Source organism: Macrotis lagotis, chromosome X, assembly GCF_037893015.1.
Source record: "Macrotis lagotis isolate mMagLag1 chromosome X, bilby.v1.9.chrom.fasta, whole genome shotgun sequence".
Classification (NCBI taxonomy): Eukaryota; Metazoa; Chordata; class Mammalia; order Peramelemorphia; family Peramelidae; genus Macrotis; species Macrotis lagotis.
Window position 1 is genome coordinate 286,837,203 of NC_133666.1, and position 25,292 is coordinate 286,862,494.

Below are 25,292 nucleotides of genomic sequence, written 5' to 3' on the forward strand. Positions count from 1 at the left end.
TTAAGTCATCTGATTTCATTTTTGGATAAAGCTACGAATTAAAAAGTTTTTCCTAACATGTAAGAGAAATCCATCTCTCTGCAACTTCTACCCATTGCTACCTGTTCTGCCATCTGAGGCCAAACAGAATAAGGACCATCCTTCTTCTACATAACAGTTCTTCAAGTCCTTGAAAGCAGCAATCACATCCCCATAAGTCTTCTCTTCTAGAGGCTCAACATCTCTAGTTCTTTCAAATGATCCTTGTACAATTAGGCCTCCAGTTTCCTCTGAATCCTCTTGAACTTTCCAATATTCTTCCTAGAATTTGGTGGCCAGAACTGAAAAGAATACACCAGATGTGGTCTGACCAGAGCAGAATACAAGGTGACTGTTACCTTCCTCATTCTAATTTAGACACTATGCCTTTCTTAATGAATCCTAAGATGACATACATTTTTTTTAGCTGCAGTCACATTACTGAGTAACGGATTCTGAATTTCATTGGATCAGAGCTTTCTCAGAATGCCATGTTTTCCCCCATCTTGTATTTAGATTGATGTTTCTTTTTACCCAAATATAGGACTTTATTTATTCTCTCTCTCAGACGTCATTTTATTAGATGCAACAGTTAATTTTACTTTGCCAAAATCTTTTAGATTCTGATTCTGTCACTTAACTTGCTATGTACTTCCCTTTCTAGCTTTATCATCTAGAAATTTACTAGGCATGCCATCTATGTCTTCAACAGAGCCACTAAGAAAAATATTAAACCTAATAAGGCCAAACACAGATCTCTGATATCCCCATACCTAATGACTTTCCAATCTGACATTGTCATATGAATGAGGACAACTGGTTTTGATAATTCAACAAGTTTAAAGAGCATTTTATCTGAATCATACAACTATCTTGTATTTTTCCACCTTCTCACAGGGATGACAGGAGAAACTCTCAATTAGTTTGGTGAAATATAGCTACAGCATTTGATTAGTAAAAGAAAGAGGCAAATGAAACCAAAAGTATTTTGATAGATTAGGACTGCACATTATAGTTCTGAATACTTGTTGATGCTCATTACAGATTCTAATTTCTTTTTTTGATTCTATAGCCAAGAGCTTCCTTTAAACTTAAAGGGCAAAGCCTTCTGAGGATTTATGAATTAAAATTGTAAGAATTTCTCTTGATGTTCTAATTTTCTGGTAAAATAATAAGCATACATATATTCTATCTATCTATCTATCTATCTATCTATCTATCTATCTATCTATGTATATATAAAGCTTCACCTCACTGAATAGTGGCATATACTTATTGGGTTTCATTTGTCCATAAAAGCTTCCTTTAAGAACCTGGTTTCTAAAACAATAGAAGGCCTCAGTCTTTGAATTAAACTCTCATATTCAAGTTTCGCTAAGTAGACATTTCTGCCTGTTCTAGACCTGAGAATGATGCTACCAATTTAAATATGGTTCCACATCTGAAATACTGAATCCGATTCTGTGCTTGAACCCTCAGATTCTATAATTATTTGTACTCTTGGTCTGGCTTATATTTCTAGAGACTCTTCCCTGGCTTAAAATGAAAAATTTTATCATTGCATTAGGCTATTGTCTAATAGCTTGAATAGCTTGATGAAAAATAAAGAGATATACATAAAGACAAGAGGGCTGGAAACATTACTGAGAAAGAATAGTCAAATACACTAAAAGGACACACATACATACTGAGCTAATCATTTAAAAATTATAAAAAACATAGGAAATCACAGTTGGAAAAGATCATCTACATCATTTAATCCAACCCATACCTGGACAAGGATGCCTTTGATGCCATCGCTGACAAGTAGTAATCCAACCTGTACCTGGATTGGTCTTCTGAATGTAAGCCCTAAATTTGCTTTCTCATTTCTCAAAAGATTTTTTTTTTAATTTTTGCAGGGCAATAGGGTTAAATGACTTGCCCGAGGTCAAACAGCTAAGTAAGTATTATGGTTTGAGGCCAGACTGGAACTCAGATCTTTCTGACTCCAAAGCTAGTGCTCTATTCACTATGGCACTTAGCAGCCTCTCTCAAAACATTTTTTTAAGAATTGGCCACACTCCAAGCATTTCTGAAGTCCTCTAATGATCTCAGGCTCTTATTTTTTTCTGAATTTACCCCAACTTTGTCATAAACTAAGGGTGTGCAATGACTTAGTTATTGGGTCCTCTTGACCAAACCAGTCCTACTATCATCCATTTTAAAATCATGTTTAGTCATGATTTTCTGTTGACAAGATGACAAATGCTGTGAGAATTTATAACCTTTTTACTTTGTTAAGCAATGTAAATATAAATGATTAAATTCCTTAAAAGTTGCCAGAGCAAGGGAATAGGGGTGGCTTGAAATATAACCAAGTATGCCCTTTCAGAAGATCGTACCAAATTCTAAAAGGTAACATCTATTTTCAAAGTTTGACACAGTGATTTTTTTCTGCAACAATGGGTATAGAATGGACATTAAGTGTGGTCAAAGTAGAAGTTTAAGTTGGAAAGTGGATGAGATGGAGGAGGTATTTTCTTCTCTTTATAATTAACTTATGTTTTCTAATGTGTTACCAAAATTAGAAGTTTTTTTCCTATAGAAATACTAGTGTGACAAAGTTCCATAATGCAGAGAAAAACCACTTATTGGAACTTACTTAAAAAAATGTGTTAAATATCCATTATTTGCAAAGTACTATGTTATTAGAAGGGAAGATTGTCTTGAAGATTGTGTTACCTGATATACTTACTTATAATTAAATTTTCTTCACAGATTAAAAACAGTTCACATCAAAATGATATACTTCACTGAATAACTGAGAAGTCCTTTAAAAATGTTGCTCTGCCTTTCTCATTGGCTTATTTTGCTATTACAGTTGGTATGGGATTAATATGGGCTGACTTTGGTAAAATATGTCTTTGGGTGCTTGCTCATGTCCTTTTTCAGGTTTCATTCTGACCCCCTTCTCTCCCTCTTACTTTCCTAAATCTATCTCTGGCCTCTAACCTTATTTCTCAAGTGGTGGTCTCAAGCAGAAATTAATTTCAGTAAAGCATCACTTTGTATCAGCCTTCCCCTTGAAGGGTTCTATAATACCAGAAATATCTCTAACTCATGATTCCCCATTCATATCCTCTTACAAAAAGGATAAAAATAAAGAATACTCTTGATTTAGTTGGAAGGAACACAGGAAAAACAACTCTGATGTACAAGGTAACAAAGCACAATTTTGTAGTTAAATGAAAGATCCAGAATGACTAAGTAGCTGAAAATCCTACCCTAGAAAAGTAGAGAGTCAAGGGAAGAATACTAGATCCTAGTGTGTCATAAAGGAAAAGAATGGCTTCAGAACATAAAGACTATCAGTTAAGTGACTAATCTGTAGTTAAATGCTTTATTTTATAAATTTAGAACTATGTTACCTCTAATAATAAGACATTTAAAAAAATCATTCTTATGCTATTCAATTCTATCAATTTTTTTATTCCACTTTAAAAGAGGCACTAGTTTGGTTTTATCAATGCATCAAATACTCTTCCAACAGTTTTGATCCTGAGTAGTTAAATGTGATTCGATGATCAGTCCTAAATAATTATTTTATACAATTTTTATAGTATAAAAAAAGAACAAAAAGAAACTGAAAAGATAGCATACATCTCAATTGCAAAGCACAAATTAAATTACACAATACTTACATTCAAAAGCATCTTCACTGTCATTGTCTTCATCCGAACTGATTTCAGCATATTTTGGCTTTTCATTAACTGTGCTACGTTTTCGCTTGTTCATTTTCACACGTTCACAAAGTGGCATGGTAGATTCAATTTCTGCCAGGAGCTCAGGGGGTAATTCTTTTAACACTGACTGATCTATACTACCTATTAATGAAGAGTAAGAAGAAAATTTAAATCTGAAGATAAATGAAAATATTTAGTTACATTACTAGAGTGGAACCTAACTGGATTTTTAGGAATTTTTCCTGAAAATTATCATTTATTTTCACATTAAATATATTCAGACTTTAATAAAATACTCTCCTTCTAGTAATGAAGCCATAATTCTAAAATATTATTATACAATCTGGTACAATGAGTATATGTGGATAAGTAGTTATACAAACCTCTGAAAACAAGACTTATTGCAAACCCAATTCTATGGTCAAGACAAATAGTGGGGGTGGGCATATAAAATACATTCCTAACAGATATTAAAAAAAGGATCAAATAGTTGCTCTGAAACCAATTAAAACTTCTGCCTCCTCAACCTTTTCCCCTGCCTCTGATATACAAGGGTTGAGTTTTTCCAAAATCTAGAATACTATTATTCCTACTTAAAATTACAAGATTTTTCAACAATTATAGAATGTAACACAATATTTTCTCATGAGACAAATTTTACAAATAGAGGAAAATTTCCTAAAACCTATATTAAAAATATTCTCTGCTATGAAAAATTAAAAAATAATATATAGTCTCAGATGCTGAAAAAATAAAAAATAGAAACTTTCAAAAAAATAATTTGTCCAGGTTAAGTTGTCATCATTGAGAAGTAAAGATGAAGGCACACTTTACTTACCTATTTATCTCCTATTACTTAATGAATAAAAATGTTGTTGGGCAGATTAAACATTGAGTACTTATTACAAGGCCACTGTTAATGTATTAAACTTTAATTTACAGTAGGGGAGAATAGAATTTCTGGTAAGATGTGGATAGAATGAAAATTTGATTTATCCTCAATAGTAACAGTCTTATATAAACATAATGCTCTAAGGTTTACAAAATATTTCATTTATTTACTATCTCCTTTGCAAGAAAGTAAATTCAAAGACCATAAAACTTATTGGAGAGATGAGAAAGAAAGCTTGGATACCAAATATTCATATATTTAAATACAGGTTTATTTAAGTTCATGATATTTCCAATAAAAGCAGTACTACCTCTAACATTTATATAAAAGATATGACAAAATAGACAAAACTTCATAAACTATTAATTTATAATAATGAAATAAAAGATTCCATTAAATATTTCTGAATATGGTTCAAATGTTCACTTATTCAGTAACTTTTACTATGCTGTTCTTAGATGGTTGTTCTTAGAAATATAAGAGTTGAGTTGTTTCCAATAAAGGATAATGCAAGAACTTTTTTATATTATGTTTAACATCATGACCCATCTCTTTATGTTTCCAATCATATAACAACATAATATACTGACCTTCAAATTTATAGAACTAGAATTCAGTCTAAAATGGCCATTATTTAATACCAATCTTGTTCAATCAAACTCCTAAATGGATTCCATCAATGTATCATTTCCCAGTACACTGATGAAAATCACAGTATTACTATGTTTGGAATTGAACCAGTGAATGAAGACTTCTGTCTTTACCACACTTATTAACCAATAGAATGTAAGTTTCTTCATGTCCTCTAGCCCACATCAGTATAGCCTTCGGTATATAGTAGAGGTGCCATAAATATTTGCATTTGATTCAAAATTTCTGATGTTGAAAATTTGGAAGATGCTTCTTAGAAGACATATAGGATCTCCCTGAAAGGAATTTATAAGGGCATCTAATCCAATCATCATTTTACAAATGAGCATAGATATGTAAGGCATTGGATAGATTTGATTAGTACATGGCTATTTTAGGAACTTTTGACAACTTTAGGAACTAGGAAAATTACCTAGCCTGGATATTCTAATATTCCTATGCTTTTAATATGGGCAGCTACACTGTATATTTGACTTTTAAATGTTTCATATGATAATTATTCGGCAGAAATACCTAAAAATTGTGATCAGTGTCACAAGTGTCAAAAACTTAAATTGTATTACCAGTACAGACTGATGGGACACTAAAAGGCAAACAACTAAGGACTAAATATGTGTGTGTGTGTGTGTGTGTGTGTGTGTGTAGAAACTATGTTACCTCTAATAATAAGAGATTTTGAAAAATCATTCTTAAGCTATTCAATCCTATCAATTTTTTTATTCCACTTTAAAAGAGGCACTAGTTTGGTTTTTATCGATGCATCTAATACTCTTCCAACAGTTTGGATCCTGAGTAGTTAAATGTGATTCGATGATCAGTCATATATATATATATATACATACACACACACACACATATATGTATGTATGTATTTCAAATAATCCCCACGGACTTTATCACTATTGACATGTTTTCCCTAATGGATCACTAGCTCTTTGGGGCAAGAACCAAATCTTTTTTTCTCCTATTTTTGCTAAAATTCAGTACAATGAAAAAAGAAAACCCTACCTACCACAGTCAAAGTTCAGGGGCTACTCATGATGCTTAATGTTTTCAGAATAAAGAAATGTGTTTTTTTCCTTGTTGTTTCTCCTTGTCTGTAAATACTCAGATGTCTAACTTCAGATTTTGGAATAATATTTCAGAATAATATCCCCCCAAATGCACAAATGAACATACACACACACGCACACCTCTCTCACGGATGTTACTGAACTATCCAACTATACTGATCTATATCCAAATAGTTAAAGTTATTTGCAAATTTTAGCTACTTATCAAATTATGTAACTCACATGGGCCATATGTAAACTCATCTCAGGAAAACTAACCCTTTTTTAAAAAGGTCTTATTAATATAGGGGCAGCAGACTGTAGTTCAATATGAGATAGCTATTTCTTTCTCTGGTGGAGGGATTTCTTTACCTTCATGTTTGTGACTGTGGTCTGGGTGCTGAATTTATCAGAATTCTGACTAAAGATTAATATACCTGGAATTTGTCCATATTGCATTAATAAAGTTTTATCATCAACTTTTTTCTCAAAGTGCTATGTTAAGAGTTTAAGGTACTGGAGAGTTGGATTATTTCATTCTTCATATTTGTTAGCTCCAGGGACTAGCAGATAGTACTGATTGATAAAATCTTACTGCAGCAAAATGATCAAAAAGACTTACTGTGAATTTTTAAAATTGTAACTAGCATTTCTAATATCTGAAAGAGACTCAAGTAAGAAGTGTCTATTCAATGCCCTTTACTATACTGAGCTTACAAAGTTAACTTTTATTTCTAGAGATGCTAAATTTGGCCTCAAGAGAAGAGGCCAACAAATTCTAGTTCACCAAAAACATAAAAACTATTCTTAGCTTACTGGCTGTACAAAAACAGAAGGAAGTAGCATTCCCTTCTCTAGAAAGCTTTAGTGGTCACATACAACAGGATATGTAGTATGACTATCACCTCTCTGAGCACTACTTCTTATTACATTTACTAGATTTCAAAAAACCCAATATTTTATTCAGAAAACACAGTGTTGTACTAGGAAACACTAAAAGCCCCCAAAATTCCAAGGCTTTCTGTTTTGGTAACTGATAGCAATGAGACTGTAAATATATGTGATTCTTTGTATAGTGATATCATTGAAATTAACAGAACCTTAAAATTAATGAATTCTTCTGGAATGAAACCTAAGGAAATCATTTAGGATAAAACACAAAACAAATGGACCACCTAATATGTGTGTGTGTGTGTGTGTGTGTGTGTGTGTGTGTGTGTGTGTGTGTGATCCACCTATCCATCCATTTATCTATCTACACTCAAAAGAAACACTACCACTAATCAATTCATGTAGACAGCTGTAAACTGAAAAAAAAAATCTTTTAAAATTTCTTTTATGTTGTGGTAAAGTTGACCATAGATCAAACTGTGAAATTAAAAATATATTTTCATTTTTCACTATGCTTAATTTTTCCTTTCCAGAAATAGTCAAGGATTCGACATCACTCATTTATACTTTCTTTCAGAATTCCTAAACACCTGTTTGTATGTTTTTCTTTTATGATGACTCCTTCTGAACTTCAAGATCTCCTGCTCTTAACTCCAAGTTTTCAATGAAAAGAAAAAAGTGCATGACATTCATTTACACCTAACTGATAATTTAATATTACTGAATTTTAGGTAAGTTATCTCAAGCAGTCTTTTATATCTAAATGTGGAAAGGCTTTGACTAGGAACATTTTGGGGAGAGAATGTGATAAATGGTGATTAGATTCATATAAGTCATAACATTGCCTTTAATAGTGTATAAAGCTAATGAGGTGGGAGAGGAAGAAAAGAGGACACAAATTTAGAGCTGGAAGGAACTGGGATAATTATCTTGGTCAACTAACTCATTTCAAATATGAAGAAACCATGATCCAGAAAAATTAAGTGACTTGCCCAAGGTTGTATAAAAAATAATTTACAGAGTAACTTTTTCAATGGAGTTCCTCTGATTACAAAGTCACTATCTTTTCCATTGTATACTTCAAGTCATAAAGGAAAATCCTTAATATTATACCTATGCTTACTTTATGTTTCCTGGGATAGCTAACATCATTTCAATTAGTATTTAATGATTTTGAGATTATAATTTTACTTTCCTAATATACCACTGTGCATGTCATCTACATATCTACTTTATTGATGGAATTATTACATTTTATATATATAGTTTAAACTATAGAAAAAAACAAGACCCAGAATCAGTAAATGCCTTATTTCTAAATTATATACAAACATATAGTTTAAATTTAGGCTAAATGCTAAAAACCCAAGTGTCATTATATGGATTCCCTTGATCAATGCTTTGAAATTCTGTACAATTTCCTTTTTTTAAAAAAGGTTTCCTAGTTCTCAAGTTCTAGAATCTTTATTTTTTATTTTTGTTAGGCAGTGGAATTAAGTGACTTACCCAAAGTCACAGAGCTAGGTAATTATTAAGTGACTGAGGTTGTATTTGAACACAGGTCCTCCTGACTCCAGGTCCAGTGCTCTATCCACTGTGCCACCTAACTGTCCCTGTACAATTTTCTTCTGACACTCTTGCATTACGTTTCTTTTATTTATCATGTTCTTCTGGGAGATCTATGATTATTAAGTTTTCCATGTGCATTTTCTCTTCAAAGTCACTTGTTTTTGCATGTATAGAAAATTTATGTTCTCTTGTTTCTGTTTTGCCAAACTGTCCTCTTCTCCTCCACGTCTTCTAAATTTGTTAAGCTTCCCCATCATGGTTTCAATTTCATTAGTGTTTCAAAATTCTACACAGAATGCTCAGTTTTTGTAGATGAATGCTCCAACTTTTAACCTAAAACCATTTCTTTTATGAGTTCTATTTTAAGGTTTTTAATTGTTGATACTGAGGTTTTTTTGTTGTTATGCTCACTCATAAGTCTATACATATCTATTTTGTAAGACATTATTGATTTAATTTCACTTATATAATCATAATGGCTAATTCCATTTTGGTTTTTCTTTGCTGTTTTATTTATTTTTCCTTCTGATTTTTAAGATCTTCTCTGTTAGTCTGCATTGTTGAGATTTTACTGAGGATTTTTTGCTTTTTTCCTTTGATAGCTAATACTTTTTTTTTTTCCTGCATCACCCATTACTCATACTTGAACCCTCCCTTTGGTGCCTCAGACCCACAGGCTAGGTCTGCCTCTGCTTCCTCTAATAGGAAATAAAGACTGGTTAACAATGCTTAGAGTAATATCAGGGGTTATGGGACTGGTTTTAGGCAGTTTTCCAGTATTCCCTTTCTATGAAGCCCAAAAACACTAACTTGTTCAAGTTCACTTTGTAGTCCTTCAGAGAGAGGGAGATTCTCTGTTCCTGCTTTTAGTGGAACATGGCAGAGTAGTGTCTAGTGACAGTCATCAGAGGGAGAGGGGAGAGATCCAGTCTAGTGTTGAACCAATTTAGCTTGTGCTTACTACTGCAGGCATGTGAGGGGTAAATGATGAGTAGGTGTTTTGACTATTAAATGCTGTTCAAAAGATTTTTTTTTTCCCTTTTGGCTTAACTTGAGAATTTAGCTCTAGTTATTCTACACCTGGCACATAATTGCTTTGTTTGGAGGTTGAAGGGGTAGAGTAATTAGCAGAGCAGTTAATACATTCAATGATCTGAAACTTTAAAAACCACTGTCAACCACTAAGTTACAAAGTTTTAAAGTTCCAAAGGTTTCAGAAATGGGAATAATAGATTTATAGTTCTATATGTGTATAACACTAGATATAGAATTAGAATGGAAGATTAGTAGAGATTAAAAGAAAAAAATTGGAGAGAGGAGGCAGCTTGGAAAAACAGAATATACACTGCTTCTTCAGTCAGATGACCTGGATTCAAATCCTGTTTCTAATGCTTACAACCTCAGTGACCCAGGGCAGATCACGGAATCTCCTCCATAGGTCTGAATTTCCTCCTTGGTATAATTAAGACTTGATTTATTAAATTCTTACTTGCTCTATCCTAAAAACTTAACTATTAAGTTAAATGAGTATTTGATTTTATATGTACATTTACACACACACACACACACACACACACACACACACACACACACGTATGAGTTATAGGCTCTCTCCACCACTCCATCCTCATTGCTTTATATAAAATGAGTGCCATCCATGATCATTCTCCATGAAGACTTTTATAGAAATGTATATTAATATGTACTATTTTTTCTTTTCAAAGACATCTTTTTAGGAGTATTGTTTGTACTTAGATCAATATAGTATGTTTAATGCATATGGAAACAGCAAACAAATCCTGAGCACATAAGATATGTGTTCTTTGTATAAATCAAAGAAGGAAGAATTATAACTACTTCAAATTTGCCAACAAATACCCAAAAAACTGTCAGAAAAGGAAATTTCTTCACATTTATTTATATTTCTATTTTTTCTAAAATTATGAAACTTTTGAATATGAAAAGAATAAAATTTAGCTTAACTGTATAGATATTTAATGCTAGAAAAATAATTATATCAAGTTAGACCATAAATTCCCAGAGATAAAAAAATAATAAAAAAAGAGTTCCCTAATTGGGACACTTGGAGAATGGATAAGTCATGAGTTTTTGTTTTTAATGATTTGTTTTTTATGAGACTATTTGCTAGTTTCAATTAGTTAATAAGCATTTATTGATTACTTGTGATGTGCTAGGCACTGTACTATAAACTCTAGGTATACAAAGATAAAAAATGAAATAGTTCCTTCAAGATAACTTGAATATATAAATATGTATAGAAGAAACAAAACAAAAACAATGTAGTAAGGCAGTAAGGAGAACAGTAATCACTGGGAGGAGATAAGAATAGTCTTCTTGTAAAAAAGGTGGCTGTCTTGATTTGAAGGAAAGGTAAAGAGCAAGTGAATTCCAGGCAGGGGAGATAGCCAGAAAAAGGCATAGAGATGGGAGATGAAGGATTTATATGAGGAATAGACTGTAGGGAAGAGTAATGTATGTGAAGGGCTTTAAAACTAAAAGTAGTGTATATTTGATACTGGGGAGTAATAAGGAGCAATGGACTTTAGTGATAGAGGGCCATGCTTCATTCTGTGCAATTTGGTGATTGAAGAAAGGACTGGAGCAAAGAACCTGGGGATATCAAGAAGATCAATGCTTTAGTCCAAATGAGAAGTGATGAATTAGGTCTCAAAAAAAAAAAAAGCAGGGGGAGGGGGAAGGCTATGTTGCCAAAGGTATCTACTACTATTATGATAGAGGAAGTTCAGTATAAAGACATCTTTATGGGTAGTACTGTGTTCTATATACTCCTGATTCTGGTTATGCCAAGGCCCAGAAAATTGCTGGACCTCCAGAACTATATCAGAAACCAGTGAGTGTAGCCTAATCATTCACATGGGACAAACAGTTAGATAAATAATTCTATTGTCTAGATTAATGATGTCAAACTCAAATAGAAATGGAGGCCACTAAAGAGGACACAAGAATTCCTTTGGGCTACATATTGGCTTAGCTTTAAAATAGAATAGTAATTATGTTTTATTGTATTTTAATTATTTTGATAAATATTTTTGCAAATGCATTTTAATCTAGCTTGGGCTATATTTGGGAGTGCCATGAGTTTGATACCCCTGATCAAGATTATGACAACCACTACATGTCTCGTTCATCAGGGTACAAACCAACAACAGTGAAAATGTGACTAAATGAACCCAAAATCTAATAGGAACAGGAAGATTTGCTGTAGGGAAATTGCTGCACTCCTTTAATGATCCTAAGTTTCTTCCAGAAAGAATGACCCTAGCAGGGTTGTATGGCTATTTTTCACAAAACCATATATTTTCTTTTTTCTTTTTGGCAAGGCAATTGAGTTAAGTGACTTGCCCAAGGTCACATAGCTAGGTAATTATTAAGTGTCTAAGGCTGGATTTGAATTCAGGTCCTCCTGACTCCAGGGTCGGTGCTCTAATTATTGCACCACCTAGCATATTTTCTGAAGAATTAAAAATGAGTATCATTCAAATAGAATATTTGAGAGGTATATGATGTTAATAAGTAGCAAATAAGGAAATATGAACAGTAATTAGAGGAGCCATCACAGAAATGTATGATCAAAAAAAATATAAACTGGCCCTAAGGAGAAAAGTGGCTAGCGCTGTATAGACTAACTGTTTCAACTGAAATAAATGAAATGTCTGGACAAAGAGAAGACCATACTATATCAAAGGAGATAGAATATGAGGGGGGAAAAGTCATGCAAGATGGATATTTATATGGGCTATGACAATCAATGGAAGAAAAATTAACAAAATGAGATTACAAACTTATTTGCATATCTGAATATTTGAAGTATATTGTGAATGAGTATGAAGTATATTATTAATGAGTATGAAGTATGAAACTGTTTTCCCATTAGACCATCTCCTGAACAAAAGAGGAAATAAAAAATTATGGATCTAAAAAATTATAGTTTCACAGAAATTAAGTTGTAATAAAAAACCATGTGATATTTAACAAATAAAAAGTAGGGGAAAAACCAATTATGTGACCAATTACTCTTGGAGTACTTTTTTCCTTCTAAAAAGTAATTCATGATACTAACATTTTCTCAGAAGTAAAATGGATACATTAAGATTCTTCATTTCTTTCTGATTAAAGGGCCAAACCAAAATTTTGTAGTGCCAAATTTGATCTGTAGTTTGGTTCAGAGAAAAATGAGAATTGCAATTTTAATTCTGAACTACACTCACATTACTGACACATTTCTTCCCATGAGAATTCTTTTTGTAATTAAAAATCAAAATGTAAATGTCTTGAATTCTCAAGTTTCTCCAGGCATAAAAAAGAGGGACCATTATTATATTGCTAGAATATAAATCTTAATGTGTTGCTCTATAAACATCTTACAAGGAAGGCAGCCTTATCAAAAAAAAATTCTTACAAGATTTTTTAAAATAAAAAGACATGAGGAATGAATAAGTTGCATTCTGAACTATTCAAAGATACACAGAATTTAGAAATAGATGTTCCCCAAGATTCTTCTTTGGATTAGTTTTTTTTTCTTTCTACCTTCTATTAATGGTAGTTTACTTGCTCCTTTTTTTGAGAATGCACCATATAGAGAGTGAAGGCAACTTTGATCAAGGTAAAAATAGAAATCAGGTTTTTCACAAACAATGTACCTATAACAGATCACATCTTCATAGTCATACAAGTGACTGAAAGATAAGGAGAACCTTGGGCAAGTAATATTCCACTGCACTGTTTCTTCACTATATAAAAGCATTTAGTAGAGTAAAAAAATTACTTTATAAGGTATTTCCTATGTACAGTCAAGATAATATATGATTTCTTAAAAAGATCTAAGAGAGACAACTTTGATAATCCTCTAATTTGTCAACATCAAGAAAGGTATAGGGATTTAAGAGCCTGACAAAAGTGTCTATTGTCATCCACCACAGATGTCAGATAGATGAATATCTCAGAGTTGCGTTGATTTCTTTTTTGGGGGAAGCTGTATTGGGGAGTAAAATGAACGTTTTCCCCACAGAAACTGGAAAGATGATATCTGAAGAAAGGAAATGTGAGAATGGGACAAATTTTAAGCTAAGACCTCCAAGTAGGCATAGGAAGATTAGTAAAGAAGAGGGAAAAGGGATGAATATGAGACCTGTACAAGAAATAAATGGATGGCATATCACAAAATGAGATTTTGCAAAGATGAAAGGTAGAAGTGAAAATTGGGAAGGTTGATGACAAATGAAAAACTGCTATAAAATGATAACTGTGCACAATAGCAACAGATCTCAATAACATCAGACAGAAGTGAAATTACAAAATCAGCAGTGGCCTAAACCACATTATGGATGGAAAATCATTGTTGCATGCTTTGTAAAAGAAAGCCACTTAAAATTAAATCACCTTCTTTGTTTTTTTTTTTCTCAAGGCAATGGGGATAAATGACTTGCCAAAGGCAACACAGCTAGGTAATTATTAAGTGTCTGAGGCCAGATTTGAATTCAGGTCCTCCTGACTCCAGGGCCAGTGCTCTATCCACTGCACCACCTAGCTGCTCTCTATGTCAACTTTTTTAAATTAAACTAGAAGAAGCAACCTAAATAATAATTTTCCCCTTCTCTTGAGGAATTCATATCTAGGAATCTCTCCAAACAACTGGATGAGCAAGGAATTACAAGTCCATAAGAAGATCCAGTACTATTGTATCCCTAGGAAGGAAATATTTTAAAAAGTCAGGAAAATTCAAATGTTATGCAAACTAAGATGAAGAGGAATTCTTCAAACTTCTTAAACTCAGATGAATTTATACTGATTATAATTTAATTTTTAAATGGAGTTTTTGGTGAGCTTTCAAAAAAGAACAATAAGCAGAAGACTAACAGGCCACTCACTTTCTGTGATCTCTGAATATCTAATCAGTATGGCCCCCACTTCATTTCTCTATATAACTGCAAAACATTTCACTTATGTAATACAGATATGAATATACATAAAAATCTTGAGCATTTGTTATTTACTTGTTAACATTAATATAGATGAATGAATGGCTCCTTTATGTCTATCATGCAAAAAAAAATTAACAAGGAAGAACATTGTTAGTGAAAATAACTAAGAAAATTACTAATGAGAACTATAGAATTACTATAGGAATCACTGAAATAATATGGTGGTTATTAATTTAAAAAACTATTCATTCTTTGCTATTTCTTTTTTTCTTTTAATTTTTTTTTGCAAGGCAATGGGGTTAAGTGGCTTGCCCAAGGCCACACAGCTAGGTCATTATTAAGTGTCTGAGGCTGGATTTGAACTCAGGTACTCTTGATTCCAGGACTGGTGTTCTATTCACTGAGCTACCTAGCTGCCCCTATTCTTTCCTATTTCAAGAAGCATCAAAAGACTTGTCTGGAACAAGGAGAGCAAAGTATTCTTGTCATAGTGAATTACCAAATGATTAGGAGGAAACAGATGCTCCCAAATAAGAAAGCATCAAGATGGCACTATCCAACTTTTATAAAAGCATATACAAATTCATTGACAAGCCAATTTCAAAACTTTCAACATTTTAAAAAAAGTTTTAGTTCCAACCAAGCAATTTTTTAAAAAATTACCTTCATCCTGGAATCTTTAATGCATGTGCAAATGCTGTTAAAAATGCATTCAAGTAAAAAAGCTACTAATACTTAACAATGTTTTAAATAAATATAGCTCCTATTTTAAAAAATCACTGTTTTATTAACAGGTTAAAAAGAGAGGAATGTCTGAATATGATTCAGGATGCAGAAATGACTTCATTAAAAAAATGAAAGTACAACTCATTCTTAATACAGACCTATTAAACAGGGAAAAGATATACATAATTCAAAGTCATTTATTGACTAAATCATAAATCGTTTCATATATATAAATATATAAAATTCCTTTAGAAATATATAATTTTGTAAAAAGAAGCAAATTTTAATATTATATTTATTTCTGCAAACCTCAATTGGAAAGAATATTTGATACTGACTTGGTCTAATTACAAAAGGCAAAGCATTCAAATTATTTTAAATTCAACATTTTAATGAATCTATTTTTGTAACCAAAACTTTAAAAAAAAAAGGGTCAACTTAAAAGTTCAGCTCTTTTCAACTCGATATAAAATACTCTCATTAGTCACATAATCTAGGTATAATACTTTACTACATCACTGAAAACTACATCAAATTCCATTCATAATAAATAGTTTAAGTGTATTTTGTCATTAGGTTTGATATAATTGACCTATCTACAAGCAAAATATATTTACACATACAAAATATATACATATCTGGACCCTTGACATTCTTTATATAAGAACCTTCTATTAATGCAGATTTGGCAATTGTTTTGAAACTTTTTAAAAAGTGTTTTCTGAAGCACCAACTATCACCAGGATCATAGCCAACATATGTTGTATACTTATGTATGTATAAGCAAACACATGCAGAAACAAGTAAAAACTCACACACATATCTCCCTATGTCTGTAATCATCCAGAATATATACAGAAGAGATTATGCTTAGTTTAATACTGGATACAAGGCAACCCAATAAATGCCAGAACTCAAGTTAACACACCTAATAAAATGCTTATACTTCACAATTTTCTATTGCACAGATTATGTCTGTCTTTAGATTACTTTTTAAATATTATTTTCTAAATAATTTAAATAAGATACAATTAAGTGAGATCATAGTAACATAAGAGGTAGCAGTAGTGTAAGAAATGCTAAGATTTGAAAAGAATATTTATAATTATTTCCTTTTGTACTTCACTCTGATTCTTTAAGGGAAATTAGAGAGAAAACTTAAAACCATGACAATTAACTGTACTATAGAACATCCACAAAAGAACTATCATTTCCCTGGAGATACTGGATACATTCATTTTATTCAACATATTAAAGAAAGTATTCTGATAAGAGTTAAAAAAAAGTGGAAGTAAAGCAGAATGAGAGTAGGACAACAGAAACAAAACAGACTGAAAGTAAACCATTGACAGAAGTTAAAAAGTTAAAAAAAAGAAAACATTTATAGAAAGCTAAATTGAATTCCACACAATAGGGAAAACCTAAATCAAAATGATATCACTAAATAAATAAAAGACATGAATTACACTAACAAATTTATCTGTGCTCACTGGATTTGTATAAATCTAATACTTTTGCATGCAATGCATTCATTTTGTTCATTTCACAAATTGGCCTTGTTTTCATATTTAATAGCTTAAATTTATCATGAAATGTAACAAAAAAGTACCAAAATAAAATATTCCTTACCTTTATTTGATTTGGAAGGCTTATTCTTGCTAGATTTAAGAGAACTTCTTGATCTGTCCTCTCTATCCTTAATTAATTTCTGAACATCATCCAAAGACAGTTTCTGCAGGACAACTACAGGCTTAGCTCCTTTATTTAGATCTTCTACTAGTCCCAATTTTTCAATTTTGTCTCTCTGTTCCCCCTTAAGTTCCATTTTCCTTGTCTCCTGAGTAACATTGCCATCTTTATCTCTCTTGATTTTTGGAATGACAAAATTTTTCAATGCACCAGATCTGCCCCCCAATAAATAACTGGGAAAATCTGCTTTATTGTCAGGGTGTGCTTTATTACTATCTACTTTACTTTTATTACCATCTGTCCTCCGGTCATCTTTACTATTTGGTGATTTAAAACCAGATCTATCAGATCTTGTTTTGCTAGCATCCCCTCTACTCTCTTTAACACGAGGACTATCAGGTCTTGATTTTTGTTCCCCAGAAGACAGTCTTTCCCTGGATTCCCCTGATTCATGTCGGTGTTTTCTTTCTAGTTTATCTGTTTTTGAACCATCAGATTTAGCACTGTGTTTAGAATCATGTTCATTTCTGTTAGAGGATCTTAATGTATCTGGTCTTCGAATTCTGGACTGATCTCCTCGATGTCTCTCTGATTCAGTCCTATCCTCTGATTTTTGTTTATTATCATGGTCACGCCTCAGTGATTCAGAAACAGATCGTCCATCTGGTCTTTGCTTTAAGGTTTCTGATCTTTCAGATTTCACACGAGGGGAATCAGATTTAACATCCTGTTTATGTCTTGTTTCAGGTTTCTTTTCTGCAGATGCCTTTCCAGAATCTCTCCTATCATGCCTGTGTCTTGGAGTTTCAGGGCGACCATCGCTCTTCTGCTTGGGTGTTTCAGGGCGACCATCACTCTTTTGCTTGGGTGTTTCAGGGCGGCTTTCACCTTTCTGCTTGGGAGTTTCAGGTCGGCCCTCATTTTTCTGCTTGGGAGTTTCAGGTCGGCCTTCACCTTTCTGCTTGGGAGTTTCAGGTCTCATCTTGGTTGTTTCCTGTTTACCATTATTTTGTTTATTATCATTTGGTTTTGTTTCTGTTGTTTTGCTCTCATTTTGTTTTGATTCTGTTATTTTGCTTTCATTTTGTTTAGTTTCTGTTGTTCTGCTTTCATTTTGTTTAGTTTCTGTAGCTTTACTCTCATTTTGTTTAGCTTCTGCTGTTGGTTTGCTCTCAGTCTGTTTAACTTCTGTCAATGGTTTACTCTCAGTCTGTTTTGTTTCTGTTGTCCTAATCTCATTCTGCTTTACTTCCACTGCTGCTGGTCTGTTCTCATTGGGTTTAGCTTCTGCTGCTGGTTTAGTCTCGTTAAGCTTGACTTCTACCAGGGATCTGCTCTCAGTCTGCTTAACTTCTGGCACTTGTTTGCTCTCAGTCTGCTTAGTTTCTGCTGCTGATCTGCTCTCATTCTGTTTAGTTTCTGTTGCTGGTCTGCTTTCATTCTGTTTAATTTCCACTGCTGGTCTATTCTCATTCATTTTTGTTTCTAATAATCGGTTTTCATTTGGTTTAGATTCCATCAATTTGTTCTCATTTTGTTTCATTTCAGTCTTTACAATCTCAGAATCAGACTTTTTCCTAGGGGTCTCAGGATGGTTTTCAGGTTTTTGTTTAAGAGCCCCAGTATCTTCTTGATGAATAGAAATAGCCCCATCATTACACTGTTTGCTTTCTTCAGGCTTTTTAATGGGGTCTGAATCCTGAGTTACAGATGCCTGAGACTCTCCTCGTCCTGCCTGATGAAGATCAATGCTAACCATTAATGCTGGCCTTGACCCATTTCCTGTAGAACCTGTCTCCTGAGAAGCTGGTCTATTACCTCCAGTAGCACCCCCAGCCTCCTGTGGGTAAGAATCTTGTTTTCTTTTTTTCAAAGGCTTATCTGAAATTTAAAGATAAATATACAAAATCAGTAACGTATATACATATATATATTTTTTCCACAGTTCATAAAAATTACTACATGTTCTGTTGGTAAAATTCATCAATGCAGATTTCAGAAACATCTACATGGCAGTTTAAAAAAATACTGTAATATTTATGTATAGTAACTTTAAATCAATATATTACAAAAGATGATAATCACATTTCTTAAGTGCTATGGGGGCAGGGATATCCACAGCATGCCTGGTGAGGTCTCTAAATACATGAGTATGCAAACTTAGTAGAACTGACCTAAAAGTCTACAGAACAGATAATTTTTTGTTGAATATATGGAAATATGACTTTGGACTTTGAGGTATAAAAATGAAATTAAAATGAACATTTAATATAAAACTATCTGATACACACAGAGATAAATATTTTAGAACCACTTATAGATATATTTCCCCATGAAAGATTAAGACCAACAATATCCTCTTTGGATTTATAAAGAACATCTTTTGAATCAAGGTAATCCACTGTGACTATTTTGCAATGGGATGAAGTAATATTTTCTAAAACTTTCAGTAGCCCAAATCAATTAATATGGCCTTTTAATGTAAATATAACAGATGTGAAAAGAAACAAAGAAAATGCAATTTATACCATTTGAATAGGAAAGTACAGAACTTTTGACTGTATTTCTTTTAAATTATTTTTCATCTGTCATGATATGAAGCTGGATTTTTAAGGAAGTATCATGATATATATAGCGCATCATGTTTATATACATACATATATATATATATGCTGAGAATATGAAAAAATTACTTTCCTAACTGTAATCAGAAGTAAAAATTAACTTCTGCTGAAATTTACATTATGTTCCACAAAGCAAGGTCCTGATTGTTTTTTACATTTTGGGTTCAAAAGGAAACATTTTGCAATATTCAAATTGCACTTTTAAAAGAAGAAATAATATATTTGACAGCTCAACAATACTATAATCTAGCTTGAAAATAAATTATACATAGCTTTCTATAAAAGTGAAAATTATTTCTTATAAACAATCATATTACTATAGCAATTTTTAAAATGACACATATATTTGTGAGTTTATTTTACTAACTTGACTACTATTTATCTTTTCATATTTTCAGGGGATACTCCCCTAGAAAGGATATTATACTGTCTCATAATTTAAAAGTATTCATGACAAATTCCTCAATGTTCTACCTTTGCCAAGAAAAAGTGACGTCATTACAAGAGAGTAAAATGACAACTGAAGAAGGGAAGAAAATGGAAGGATAGTACAGAGAGGTTCTAAAACATTAAGTATCTTGTCCATGTATTGAATTCAAATTCCAAGTAATGATACACGAGATAAAAATCTTATTTTTTAGGGTTTTTTTTTGCAAGGCAATCGGGGTTAAGTGGCTTGCCCAAGGCCACACAGCTAGGTAATTATTAAGTGTCTCAGACCGGATTTGAACCCAGGTACTCCTGACTCCAGGGCCGGTGCTTTATCCACTATGCCATCTAGCCGCCCTGAGATGAAAATCTTAATAGCTATATGTAACTAATCATAAAACTAATTAACCTTTAAATGGTCTTTACTACGTGCCAGGCATTGTGCTAATAAGTACTTTACAGTGACTTGCCCAGGATCACACAGTTACTAAGTGGTTTAAGACATAGGTTAACTCAGATTTCCCGAACTTCAGGTTCAGTGTCTATCCATTTTGTCGTTTAGGTGCTTGATTTATTTTAATTTTTTAACTGTGGAAAATTTTAACACACACACACACACGTATACAAACACAAATTCATTCATGTGATTAACAAATGAGTGGAGGAAAGATCATGCAATACAGTCCTCTCATTTAACGAAATACAAAATTAAGACCTACGAAAGCTGAATGAGTATTATAGTTGGTTCCACAGCACTGAACATTATTAGGTATTCCCAGAAAATATCTATTTTGTCTCTGATCATAGCTCTATAGGTAGGCAGGATGGCACAGTTATCTGTAGCCAAAAGATCAAAGTTTAAGGTTCTCTGGTATTTAATAGCTGTGTAAGTTTTGGCCAGTCACTTACCCCCCCCCCGCCTACATTTTCTTAACTATAAACAAAATCAAACAAACACACACACACACACACACACACACACACACACACACACACACACAAAATTGATTACCCATGAATTAAATGACCCCATAAAGTTTGTTCTAGCCCTAAATCTATAGAGAAAACTAATATAATAAATGGAAGCTTTGGGAATGGAAGTTTTAGAATTAAAGTATGAATCTTGGGTCCGCACTTACTTTCAGGGGCAAATTAGCAAAATTTAAAACTTACATTTATAATAATATGGCAGAACTTCAGTGCTAAGGCAGAGAATTTTTTAACAGGCTTCAATTATCCCCTTTAAATCAAATAATTATTTAATAACATATAAGTTGGTGCTAGAATTGATATACTTTTTTATGTGGGCCTTGGCTGTTCCAACTATAAAAGGAATAGGTGGTCTCTAAAGTTCTCTGTCCAAATCTATAAACATGCATATTTATGACTAATGGATTCAACTGAGATCTCATTTCTTCTGCTAACAGAACAGGTATGTAGCGCTTTTTTTTGGTATAAACATTTACCAAAAAATTAAGAATATTGTTTTATTGTTTCTTGATCATCATTCTTTTTGATCACTGTTAGGAAATTTTCATTTAATATTTCCCTACATATAAAATTCATATTTAAAATAGCTTGCCAGAAGGCAACAAAATTGTTTTCCCCCCAAGATTTTTATTTCTATATAGTGCTATTTATCTATATGAAGCGTTATTCCTAAACTATCGTAGAGGAATAATAAATTCAAGCAGAATATAAGATTTCAAAATTTCAAACAAAATATTGAATTGTTAAGATAATTAAGATGATGATATGACCAGTAAAAAAGGGAAAACTCAGGGACATCTTGATCATAAAGAAATCTTACCCTAGTGGAATTAAGAAATGTATCTTTTTAGAGTAAAGGGTATTTTATCTTTTTTTTTTTTAAAAAATAAGAATTTTTTGAAAATTTATTTTTTTAAAAGAATTTCAGGATATTCAGGAATACAAATTATTGGTACCAATTCCATTTCCTGTTTCATCATTTAAAAAATGAAATGTAATATATATTGTAATTCAACTTAATATGAAATATAACTAATGACACTGAAGTATAGTATAGATTCACTATGACATTACAGAATTTTTCTATTATTGTACATAAGGGTATAAGGTATTATACACAAGGGATATGAATGTTATGATAAAGACAGAATGACTATTTTTAATTCAGAAACAACATCTGAAAGTATTTGAGTATGACTGACATGATTACGATTAGAAGAGTAATACATTATGCTCTTTTAATTTTGTTCATAAAATAAAAAATTAGTTAAAAGACAATATATTTATCTAGCTAAAAGTACACCATTTGTGGAAAACTTGAAAAACTCCTATCACGATAGCAAGATTTCTCAGATCTGAGCAAGTTTTGCTTTCTAGTTTTGATATAGTTCATCTGAGCATGTTAATTTTTAACCGTTTTTGTTGTCTGTCATCAGTCTTCATTCCCAACCTTTTTCACCTGATAAAAGTCATTTTTATGAGTAAGTTCAACATTATGGACACTGATTTCCCATCTAGATCTGGACAAATCTCTGAGATAACTGCATACAAAATCACATCGTATGAAATTCAGAGGCCACTGTTTTCAAAATTGGAGTCATTAGCTTAAGAAAAATTCTGATTATTTTTTAAGTTAAAGAAAAAAGCCAAGAAATCCCACATATAAAATATTAAACTATCAATACACTACTAAAAGTTATAGATTACTATAAAAGTCAAATTAGTATGCATATTAGCCTAGATATCCCTGAAAAAGACTTAGTATTATTATCAAATCCTTCCCAAAAGCTATATGCCACATTTAGAGTCTATTAAAAAAAATTAAATTTTTCCCCTCAGTATTTCAGCTAGGAAAATGGACTTTGGACAAAGGTCAGTATAAGTCTAAGAAGGGCCATAGTATTTAGAACAAAGCAGGAATCATTCATTGTCACTTTAAGGAGAAATTAATTTAGATGTTATTTTGGAAGAAAAAAAAAAACACAATTTATCTGGTTATTAATTTCCCACCAGTCACACTACTTTGGGCTTCTCTGAAACTCTCCATCATGCCAGGATATTCATCACAGGGAAATCTCAGTAAGCTGCAAGAGTGAATATGACTGTACTCACCTCTCATCAGACTAGAAGGCAGGGCCATGAACTCCAGGGCCTCTAGGTAAAGAGAAGGCTTAGCCTAATTTTTCTGTCTCTGTTTCTCACCAGTCTTACTACTTTTGGACTTCTTAGGAACTCTCCAACACTTCCCCCCCTTCATTTATCAATTCCAACCCCTCTTTACCTCCTGATTTTCAGCTTTCTTCAATGTGCTATTTTTCCCTATTGGAATATAACACTTTGAGTGCAGGGGCTATCTTTTTATTTGTATCCCTAGGGATCAGCACTTTGTGTTTGGCATAAAGTGGTACTCAATAAATATTTCTTGACATTGATTACTACTACTAAGAGTACTATTACTGCTAATCCCTCTAGCACTACCACTATTACAACTGCTACTACTATTTTATAACCCCCAAATGTTAGGAATATGTAAGAGAAAAGATAGATGTTTTGTAAACAGAAAACCTGAAGGTCTTCTAAAGCACATCTGGAACTTGCCAAGAAAGAAGAGCACACAAAAGTCAAAACTGGAGTATCAGGTTATGAGAATGGCAAACTCCCTGACAGGCTAGGTCCCATCATTGACTAGAGATATTCTTTAAGCCTAGCCAAATCTCTTTGTTCTAATTCTTCAGTTTATAAACATTAATTTGCTGATCAATAATTGGGTTTCTAAGATATGAAATTTGGATCCTAGAGGAACGTATAATCTGGATGGGGGAAAGTACTAACTGGGCATTGTAACGAACAGATGTAGATTCTGGCATCAGTGGTCACTCCACCATTTTGAGTTTCTTTTCTGTACTTGACGCTTAATTGCAAAATTTTAAAACTATGGAACCAAGAAACTATATACTAGATAACAATGATAATAGAACACAATAGGCTAAGTATAAACAGTATCAATAACTTTACAACTTGTGATAGGGGGTGGCTAGGTGGCGCAGTGGAAAGAGCATTGGAGTCAGGAGTACCTGAGTTCAAATCTGGCCTCAGATACTTAATAGTTACCTAGCTGTGTGGCCTTGGGCAAGCCACTTAACCCCATTGCCTTACAACCCCCTCCCCAAATAAATAAATAAACAAACACACAAATAAATACATACATACATACATACAACTTGTGATAAGAGTAAAATTTTAAGAACACTGTGCTAGAATATAGTACAAAAACTTAAATGGAGAAATAATGAAAAGGTAACTTCGATATTAAATATTTTTAAAATTTTTTCAATTATAGAATCAAATTATGGCATTTGACAAACCTTAAACAAGATCCCAACTTCATGAAAATTTTATGCGTTGTCTCATATGTGATGTCACTTGCAACTTCAAATCACTAAACATAATAATTAATCTTGCTAGCATCTTTAGTAAGGTGAATATACAAACACACGAACACACCACAGAAATACATATTTCATTTTTTAAATAGGGAAATTAAAGGAATAAGAAAAGTTATTCCTTGAGTAATTGTTGACTAGGTTCTGGATGGTGGCATCTAAACTTCTAGACATTTGGTTCCAATCACTAAATAGTTAAATATACCTTTCAAAGAATGCCCTAGAAATAAGAATGCTAGAACTCAAAAAAAGGGCAAAATAAAACAAATTTACAATAAAACCACATACATTACTACATTAAGGTTATAAGTTATTAATTCAGATATTTCAATACCACTTCCAAATTAGTTTCTTTCCTACTATTTTTTTTTAGTTTTTTTTTTTTTGCAAGGCAAATGGGGTTAAAGTGGCTTGCCCAAGGCCACACATCTAGGTAATTATTAAGTGTCTGAGATCAGATTTGAACCCAGGTACTCCTGACTCCAGGGCCGGTGCTCTATCCACTGCATCACCTAGCCGCCCCTTTCCTTTCTTTTGATGTTTTTATCATTACTCCTTACTCCTCTCTTCTCCCCAGTAAGTTTTTCTCCCCAAAAATAAATTATAAATTCACACAAGGGAAATAACCTT

General features: G+C 32.5%; 1 protein-coding gene across 6 annotated transcripts in view; it reads right to left on the reverse strand.

Moving 5' to 3' along the window:
- NIPBL (NIPBL cohesin loading factor) overlaps positions 1 to 25,292 on the reverse strand; it is a 250,516-nt gene that overhangs the window by 72,868 nt on the left and 152,356 nt on the right. For all 6 annotated transcript variants that reach the window (XM_074201749.1, XM_074201753.1, XM_074201750.1 and 3 more), the window contains 2 exons: positions 17,117 to 19,057; positions 3,702 to 3,884 (listed from right to left, as the gene is read on the reverse strand). In XM_074201749.1, coding sequence (XP_074057850.1) covers positions 3,702 to 3,884; positions 17,117 to 19,057 — 2,124 coding nt within the window. The remainder of the gene's footprint in view (positions 1 to 3,701; positions 3,885 to 17,116; positions 19,058 to 25,292) is intronic.